Source organism: Equus caballus, chromosome 7 (genome assembly GCF_041296265.1).
Source record: "Equus caballus isolate H_3958 breed thoroughbred chromosome 7, TB-T2T, whole genome shotgun sequence".
Lineage (NCBI taxonomy): Eukaryota > Metazoa > Chordata > Mammalia > Perissodactyla > Equidae > Equus > Equus caballus.
In genome coordinates this window covers 32,256,564-32,266,896 of record NC_091690.1, presented here as the reverse complement: position 1 = coordinate 32,266,896, position 10,333 = coordinate 32,256,564, and the positions used below count along the sequence as shown (strand labels likewise).

General features: G+C 35.6%; 1 protein-coding gene across 1 annotated transcript; it reads right to left on the bottom strand.

Annotated features, from left to right (window-relative positions):
• Window positions 1-4,876: 4,876 nt before the first annotated feature.
• OR10G9 (olfactory receptor family 10 subfamily G member 9) lies at window positions 4,877-5,803 on the bottom strand. Its single transcript, NM_001391189.1, is given in 1 exon segment — window positions 4,877-5,803. A coding segment is annotated over 1 exon segment (927 nt).
• Between the last annotated feature and the right edge of the window lie 4,530 nt (window positions 5,804-10,333).

The following is a 10,333-nucleotide window of genomic DNA, read 5'->3' as shown; positions in this document are numbered from 1 at the left end:
AGATGAACAGATAAAGAAGAGGTGGTATACATATACAATAGAACACTACTCAGTCATAAAAAAGACAAAATTGTCCCATTGTTACAACATGGATGGACCTTGAGGGTATTGTGTTAAGCGAAACAATGACAGAGAAAGATGAAATACCATAAATTTCACTCATATGTGTAAGACAAAGAAAGACATAGATAAGGAGGACAGATTAGTGGTTACCAGAGGAGAATGGTTTGGGGGGGAGGGCGAAAGGGATAAAGGGGCACATATGTATGGTGATGGATATAAACTAGACTACTGGTGATGAACATATACACTACCATACAGAAACTGAAATAAAATAATGTACATCTGAAATTTGCACAGTTATAAGCCAATATGACCTCAATAAAAATTATAATAAAAAATTTGTTTTTACATACCTTACAGTATTTCTTATTTGCAATATCTCATTTTTAACTATATTTTAATTTTTTGTTTCATGTGGAGAAAAATACTACTCAATTTTTGTATATTGCTGTTTTATCTAACCTTTTTAAATTTTCCTGTCAGTTCTAATGATTTGTCTATAGTTTCTCGATTTTTTAATGTAGAACAATTATATTATGAAAAATATAAAAAAAATTAAATAAATAAATCTCTTAAACATAAGTCATGAAAAAAAGTAAATCATGTATCATTAAAAATAATTTTTGAGGTTTCAAAGTCATGATTTGTGACTCCTGGTTCTAGTTCCAACATGTGAAGTGCTTGGAAGTTGTCACTTACAGTCCTACAACAAGAAAAATCTGGACAAATTGGAAATCAAATCTTTTCCTGAACCCATAAGAGAACTGAAGTCATAGGGCAAACTGCCACTCCAAAATCTGAAGAGAAAGCATCAACCAGAGCTATAGCTAAGATCTTCTTAACTAGAGCAGAAGCCATTGGAGCCATAAATAGGAACATTATGATGTTAGTGGAGGCTGAGTGTGGACTAACATTACAGTGAGAAATTGCTGACAGCTGCAGTCTTTAGGGGAGCCCCTAAACTTTCATGAACTTTACCTCCAAGAACCCCACCAGTTTTTCATGGTAAAGAGCCAAGAAAATTCTCCTCTTGGCTCTGATAGGGTTAGGGGAAAAGTAACAATTGTAAAATATACCCAGAGTCTTCTCCATTACAAAGGCCCGCTTTCTCTAGGAGAAAAAACTTTGCCAGAGTCTTATCCCAACTGAAAAAAGGGCACTTCTCCCACTCCAGAGAAATTTAAAATCATATCTTCAAAATTGTATTATGGCTTTCTACTACCCATACTGACTGTGGGTGAATTAGATGGATGGAATGGTACTGAGTCTTTGGGGTTTAATAAATTCCCTTTTGATTTAATATGCATCTCCCTTAGGCACTTTTGACAGTATAGTTACCACACTATCAGTGTGCGCAAAATGACATTTCAGTCAACAATGGACTGCACAACCATGGTGGTCCCATAAGATTAATACCATATAGCCTTGGTGTGCAGTAGGTAATCCCATCTAGGTTTGTCTAAGTACACTCCATGATGATTACACAACAATGAAATCTCCTGATGATGCATTTTTCAGAATTTATCTTGCCGTTAAGCAACACGTGACTGTATGAGACTAAAGTCCCTTGAAAACATTTTGCTGGTGATAATTTTGAATAAGAATATGATAATATCCATTTTGAAAATACCCTCCCATTCTACCAAGGAGGAGGAGATATGCTTTGTCTTAATTTTGCCCACAGTGAGGAATATAAAGTCACACTGTAAACATTTGAGTTAACACTTGGTGTAATCCAACTAATACTTCCTCATCTCCACCACAGGGACATGGTAGCATTGCACCATCTGGCCATCTTGTGGTTGGGGAGGGGCAAGTCCTGGATGATACGTATGCATGGTCTGGACATTGAGATTATCAGAAAATGAAAATAAATATGAAATGTTTTGGATTTAGTCTCTTCTGTCCAAACTTTTCTCTCATTAGAACTAAAAGATTCAAAATGCACTATGATCTGGCCTGGGAAACCAAAAGCTCTGTGAATTTGGTGCAGAGTCCGAAACACATAAACAGGAATAATCTTTATTTTATTCATAATCTACATGTTAATTATGAATTCTGCAGTTGGAGCAAGCCTTTGTTACCTGTATATCTGATTTTATTTATTTTCAGATGGTGATTCACTGAACAACCTAATCTGAGTTAGATGTCATGTGGTTTACCATGGCACCTCAGAGAAACTTTGTGACGTTCTAAAATTCATTTGTTTTCTTATGTGTTTCCCATTGGACTCAAGTTCTGGAACACAAATATTGCCTTGATGTTCTGTATCTCCTGTGCTTCAAATATAGTCACTTAACTAAAATTGCTGAAGGAATTTATTGCATTGACTAATTAATTAAAGGAAAAGTGCTGAAATGATGAACAAATATCAGCATTGGGATCATGATAAAAGCTACCCTATCTTTTCTAGATTTGAGTCAAATTCTTTCCATGTTAGTTATTTACTTCTTATAATTTAGCTGTTTACTTCCACAATTTAAGATGCTTTTCAATACTAGTTAATTCAGAAAATATACCTTCAAGGAATCAATCAGACACCTCATGCCATTACCAAAGAATATTTTAAAGATTCACGTCAACAGGGGAGTGACAGCACTAATAATGATCCTCAGTGGACAAGTTCAGTATTCCAGAGCCGCTATTTCGAGGAGAAACCCAATAGAATACTTGAAAATGCGGCACAATGTGATGAAAGATTTGCTCAGATGTCATAGTTCCCTATGAGGAATGCAAACATCAATGCTGAATCCTTTTATTCTTTTTTATTTTCCCCTTTTCAAAATAGTACTGATAATTCTTGGAGCTTAATAATGGCACAATGAAGTGTTTACAAAATAAAGTTGTCCCAATTATTATTTGATAATGCAAAAGATTCGTTATTGAAGTTTTAAAAATTATCCATTGTTTTTCTTTATTTTCCAGAGCTTTTTCATGCCATCCTACCTCCCACTTCTTTCTCTATTTATCTCTTCTCTTACTCCTTTTCCAATTGCTTGAAGAGGAATGTATGAGGAAAGATTATGGGCATACTTTCTGAGCTTTGGGGTGATCTGTATTGGGCCAATCATAGCACATAAAAGACAAATGTTGAAGAAGAGGGGAAAAAAAGATTAGTTTTAGAAATGAAAATTATAATGTAATAGCTTTATTTCTGATGGAAATATCTAAAAACCAAAGTTATTAGGAACCTGAATAAAGTAGGAAATGCATGGATAGGAAGAGATGGCATCTGTTTAGGAAAGAAATTTAATGTGAGTGTGGATCAGAAATTGGGTCTCTCAAAAAGTAAGTAAACATATCTGGAAATGAAAAAGGTCTGTAGCAGGGAGAACATTCTAGATAAATCAGAACAAGATTTATTTAGGTGTATTACTACAGGGCTAACACAGCCCTGTCTTGAGGAATCCATAGCTTAATGAGCTTTAATTTTTATAAAACTCCTACATTTGAGATATAAAATATACATAATTATACAAAAACTTGTGCTTTCTTATTTCAATGATTATTGATGTTCATTGATACTGTCCTGATCCCCCAAAACATAGAGAGTTCCTGAAATTCAGTGATAGCAATGTAGGGTAGAATTTAACACCTTCACTTTGATGCCGGATGGTCTGGGATTAAACCTTGACCATATTCCTCACTGTCTGTGCGAATTTAAGTAAGTAGCCTAATCTTCCTCAGTTTTATCTTATATGATAATATTAACTATGTCACAGTGTTCTTATAATGATTAGCTTATAAAGTGTTTAGCATATAACAAACTCAATAATGTTTACTGTTTCTGTCTCTGAATTTATTCTGGCATAAGTTAATTTGCATAATTTTAATGTTTTTATGTATTTAATTATAGTAAAATTCTTTGAAAACTAGTAAATATGAGAATACTAAATTTATCAAAATATTTAATCAGAATGATTACATTGTCAATAATGCTGTTGATCACATCAGTAAATTATGATCAGTAATTTAAAGAAATCTACATTATGCATCTTCAAAAACTATGTTAGTGGCTAGGTAGTCACTGAAATAATTTGTAAAGAGAGTGATTCAGAGAATCAGACTATCTGGCTGGTGGCTACAGATATGTATTTTAAAACTTTAATTAAGAATTTCTTATAAATCAGTATCACTCAAAGCACTTTTCCTGTTATTAACTCATTTAATCCTCATAATAGTATTTTGAAAATAGGTCTTTTACAGAAAGGAAAGTGAGGTACAAGTAGTAAAATTATTTCTAAACTTATTTGAGCCAATATTTGTCTTTGTTTGTGTGCAATTATAGCACTTCACCCATTACATGTAGATGGCCACAAGTATGGGCTATGCACAGCTGCAACCACGAGTAAATGACCTCTGATATTTGTTGCTGTCTTTGAACAACATTTTCATGATTATAAATTCCCAAATTTGTGTGCATAAGACACAAATAAAAAAAGGCATATTATCAAGTTAGGTATATGAATAATTCAATTCTCTATATCTGAGATCCAGTCAGAATATTTTTCTTAAAAGATAAAAACAATGTTATACATCAATTATATATAAATAAAACTGAAAAAAGTAAAATAAACCTATTATAGAGAAATGAGTCAATCAAAATTTAAGCATATTCATATAAATAAAAAATTTAATTGTGAATTTTTTTCATTCCTTAGAAAAATCTGTGAAAAAGATATTCCTGAGTGTGTGGTTTTGTATAACATTTAACAATAGGAATATATATACATGCAATGTATCACACATTGATGACTAATTTATATCACTATTTTTTTTTAAATGAGTACATGCACATTGCAGCATTTTTTCTCTAAGAATATGCTACTTTGTGCTTAAGATTCAACAGAGCTTTCTTTACTTCCTTGTTCCTCAGAGTGTACACCACAGGGTTTAGAAGGGGTGTCAGCACAGTGTAGAAAACTGCCACAACCCCATCCACAGCATCCTTGGATCCTGGCCTCAGGTAAATGAAAACACAGGGAAGGAAGAAACAAAGAACCACAATGCAATGGGAGGCGCAGGTCTGAAAGGCTCTGTGTCTCCCCTCTGAGGTGTGGATCTTCAGGATGGAACAGACTATGGACACATAGGACAGCACTATCAGGAGAAAGCAGGCTGAGGCCACTACCCCGATGTTGACAAAGATTACCATTTCGATGGCAGAGGTGTCTGCACAGGCCAGTTTGAGGATGGGCGGTGCATCACAAAGGTAATGCTGGATTTGGTTGGGCCCACAGTAGGGCAAATGGAACGTCAGCATGGTCTGGACAGCAGAGTGCAGAGAGCCACTGAGCCATGTGCTTGCAGCCAGGAGAGCACATGTTCTCCCACTCATCATGCTGCTGTACCTCAGTGGGTAACTGATGGCCAGGTAGCGGTCATAAGACATGACCGTGTAGAGGAAACACTCGGTGCTCCCCAGGAAGTGGAAGGAGTAGAGCTGGGCCACACAGCTGTGGAAGGAGATAGCCTTGCCGCCTGGGGAGGCCAAAGTCATCAGCATTTTGGGCACAGTGACTGTGGAGAACCACATGTCAATGAAGGACAGGTTGGTTAGAAAGTAGTACATGGGGGTGTGGAGGTGGGAATCTACCATGATCACCAGCAGGATGAGGAGGTTCCCCACCACAGTGAGTACATAAATCACCAAGAAAATTCCAAAGAGTGGGGAGTCCAGTAGTGGTGCATGCGGAAGCCCCATGAGGATGAATGTTGTCAAGAGGCTCACGTTTCTCATTTCTCCACACCTTTGGTCCCTCTCCCTGTGGGAATATGAAGAATACCCAGCATTTTATTAAGATCTGTGAACTCTTTCTCTATGTAACAAATGCATCATCTATGGTAGATAATTCTCTAATTATACTCATCTTTACTTATCACAAAGCTTCTTTGGTAAAGGTGATGCAATGATTTCTTCATCTCTCTGACTTGCTCTTTCTCACATACACACACACAAATAGAGGCACATGTAGATAAATGCAAAAGGAAGAAAGAGAAATTCATTGCATTCATTTCTATTGGTGTATCATAAACTACTACTAATTCACCAGCATGAAACAATTCAAATTTACTATCTCACAGTTTGTTGAGTCAGATCAGGTTGATCCTCTGCTCACACTCTCACCAAGCTGAAATCAAGGTGTCACTGGTCTGTAACATCATCTGAGACTATCACCTCATCTGAAGCTTGGGATCCTCTTTCAAGTTTATTGAGGCTGTTGGCAAAATTAATTTCCTTGCAGCTTTAGGACTGACGTCCCTGTTTTCTTGCTAGCTGTTGGCAGGGAGTGTCACTTTCCCCTTCTAGAAGCCACCCTTAAGTTCTAACCACCTGACCATCTGATAACATGGCAGGGTCCTTTCTCAAAGCCAGTGGAAATATCTCTCTCCAGTTTGCTATGACAACATGTAATGCAGCATAATGTAATGAAGAGAGTGGTATCCTACCATATTCACAGCTCCCATCCACACACAAGGGGAGGCTATTTAGTAAATAATGTACACCTGAGGCAAGAATCTTGGGAGCTATTCAGAATTATTTTCTCTCCAAAGATCATTGGGAAACTTAAAGAACCAATAATTTAATTTTTGAGCACAGTTAGCATTTCAAAACTCTACAGTACACCTAAACAATTCTCTGATATCCTCATATATAACTTGGCAGTAATAATATTACCTACCTCACTAAGAATTTATAAGTATTAAGAAAGATTGACTACATATAAAGTACTTAGAGCAGTGCCTGGTACCTAATAACTGCTCAATAAATGATAGTGAATCATACAACACTGTGCCTTGTATTATAGAATTGACTTTTATATATATAATATGTTAAATTATATATTATACATTACATATATGTGCATTACATATATAATATGCTACATATATGTAATATAATATATACATGTGTATATATTACTTATACACACAATGTATAATATATACATACATATATATAATATGTATATATATATGTACACATATACATAATAAATAATATCTCTTTGTGCTATAGAGACTTCTCAGTTTCAAAGCTAGATCTTTGAGGAAGATTTCTCCTCTGGGACTGGTAGTAATGTCCCACTACCACTACCACCTGCTTATAAAGGGACTTCTCTCACTTGCTTCAGAAACAGGTTAAGAATCTCAGCTCCATAACAGGATCCCTGCAATCTCTCATATGATCCAGACAATACCAAGCCTCATACACTGTTGGCTTCACAGTTCTCTTACACTGGACTATCATTTATGAGGCTCTAAGAACATAAAGTCCATATGTGTTCTCCCTACCACAATCCATGGGGTAGCGGTCAGTTTTCTAAAATACATCCTTCTATCCTAGATATTTAGATATCCTAGATATCTAAATATTTTCTAACATTTGCTTTGTTAGAAATATCTCTACCCCATCTTCTTCTCCTCATACTCATAAATCCAGGCAACGCCCTCATTAGAGAAGACAATTACATCAAGTGTATAGTTCTTATTTAACACCTACTATCTGAGACAGGAAAAATGGGACCAGTGCAAGAGGAAAGGACCCATGTCAGCTTGATGTCAAGAAAAGTTGGCATTCTGCACAATGAAAAGTGAGGCATAAATGATGTTATGGATTTAACCTAAAATACTGTTGATTTTGGGATTGTTCTTGATTGTTCTATGAGAGAAGACTATGAAACTGGCTCACCAATATGAGGGAAATGAGGAGATCTCCTCTTAGCAAAGCCCAAACAAAATTTATCCTATCTCCAGGCAATGTGGCTTAAGCTATATTAAAGCTATATTTTTCAAATATGAGAATAAATACCAAAGACAGGATTATCTTAATTACCTACACGGATATCAAAACTCAGAAAACTGGAACAAATATATCCCTGAAATTTCTCTTGTACCAGAGGGACCCCATCACCAGAATAACCTCGCATTCAGATTAGGTAAAATATGAAAATTTTCATCAGGTGAGTTACAAGGTAGCCTGAGACTTAAGGCAGTAGTATAATCTCAGAGGAGTCAATGTTTGACTTGTTTGCTCATGCTGTAGCAACTTAGTCCCTATTTCTAGGCCCTCAGTTACTAACTATACGTATATAGGGAAGGAGAGAGAGACTAGATAACCAAATTTAGAAGGAAGTCTAACAATCACTAAATATCTTAGCTCTGAATGGAAGGTTCAGAAGGAAAGCAGAGGGAAATAAGAGAAATCTACCTTTCTGAGAACTCACCTTACAGTATGTGACTCATTTCAGTATAAAACTCATCTGTGGTGTTTTTCTTTCCCTCTCTACATACTATAATGAGGCACTAGTTTGCAAATTATTACTCAAGGAACTGATACACCTGCAATTTCTTGGTGAGAAAGAGTGGTTCATGTCTCCTCAAGTACCCAACTAGTTGAAGTACAGGGAATGGAAACTAACATGGCAGGATGGGTAGCAGCCTGACTTGATTTAGTGTCTCAGGGGAGAGGATTACTCTTGGGTCTTCAGGTCCTTGATGAGGAGAAAAACAACAGGAAAGGCTAATGAAAGGTTTTTAATAATCATGCTTGTATTTCCCTACGTGTTTGTTATTTGAACCATCCAAAGAAGAATTCATGTCTTTCTGGAATTAATATTTATACCTAAGAGGAAAGGAGGAGTCAATTACCCTCTCCCTCTCCAGGGATGCAGATAGATTCACAACTGCTTATTCTCAACTTAAAATTGTCCAGAATCCATAAATGGTCATCACCTGTTTGCAGTCTCCACCTCAATAACATTCTCTTTTTCACCATCTTTTTAAGGTGGTCTAAAACATCTAAATTTCCAATTTTTTTTACAACTGAATTGTAGATGTAATTTTATTGGTCTTTACATCACGGGTTTAGGTAAATATATTTTAGAGAAAAAAGTAAGCAAAAAGGGCTAACCATAACAAATGATACATTGAACTAAATTTACTGCATTTTAAAATATAAATTTTGCAGCTAATTTTCTTTGTTAATATGTAATAAAGCTAGGGTTTAATAATCAGATTATAAGTAAAGAAAACAAAACAGTTGGGAACTGAAACCAATTTCCTAAACACCACTTCAGTTAGTGAAGTAATTACAACTATAATCTCCAATTATGTAGAATATAACAACATCTTTACATCATACATAAAGTCAAATTAATTTCAGATGAACTAAAGATTAAATAAAGGGGTAAAAACTCAAAGCACTAAAACATTATATAAGTAAACCTGATTACCTTACGTATACGGAAAACATTTATAACAAGTTTTGATATCTAGTATTGTGAATCTTCTAGTTTTTATTTCTTCAAGATTATCTTAGCCATTTGGGGGGCCAATTCCATTTCAACATTCACTTTAGGGTCCACATGTCCACATCTACAGAAAGAACACTGGCATTTTATTTAGAATTGCATTGAATCTATAAACAACTCGAGGAGGATTAGAATCTTTAAAATATCGTCATTCAACCCACGAGCACATTATAACCTTCTATTTCTTCAGCAACTTTTATATATCTCTCAAAAATGCTTTGTAATTCCTTCTGTTGTGGTCTTACACATCTTTAGTTACATTTATATCCAGATCAGGGTTTCTCTACCTCAGTGCTACTGACATTCTGGGCAAGCCAGTCTTGCAGGGACTTCCTGGGCTTTGTGAGATCTTTAGCAGCGTCCCTGACCTCTGGCCACTAGATGCCAGTACCTATGACCACCAACAGTTTCTCCAGACCTGGCCAAATGACAGTTGAGAGACACTGATCTGATATTTAATAGATATTTGATTTTTTTAACCTAAACATACATAAGCAAACGGGCACAAATTATAAGTGCATAAGCCGTTTTTACATGTAGTTGTAGATCATACATTCTCATTGCTGAATAGCAATTCACTTTGTGAATATACTACAATTTATTTTTCATTCAACTTTTGAAAGACTTTTGAATAATTTCCAAATTAGCCTGTTAAAAATAGTGCTGCAGAGCCGCGCCTGATGGCCTAGTGGTTAAAGTTCGGCACTCTCACAGCTTTGGCGGCTCGAGTTCAGTTCCCAGTCATGGAACTACACCAACAGTCAGTCAGTTGCCATGCTGTAGTGGCAGCTCACATAGAAGAAGTGGAAGTACTACAATTAGAATATACAACTATGTACTGGGGCTTTGGGGAGAAAAAAAATAGTGCTGCAATAAACTAGAATACACATTTTGTGCGTGTGTATATATATACGTGTGTAAATTTTCTTTGGAAAATCTATATATCATATATTATA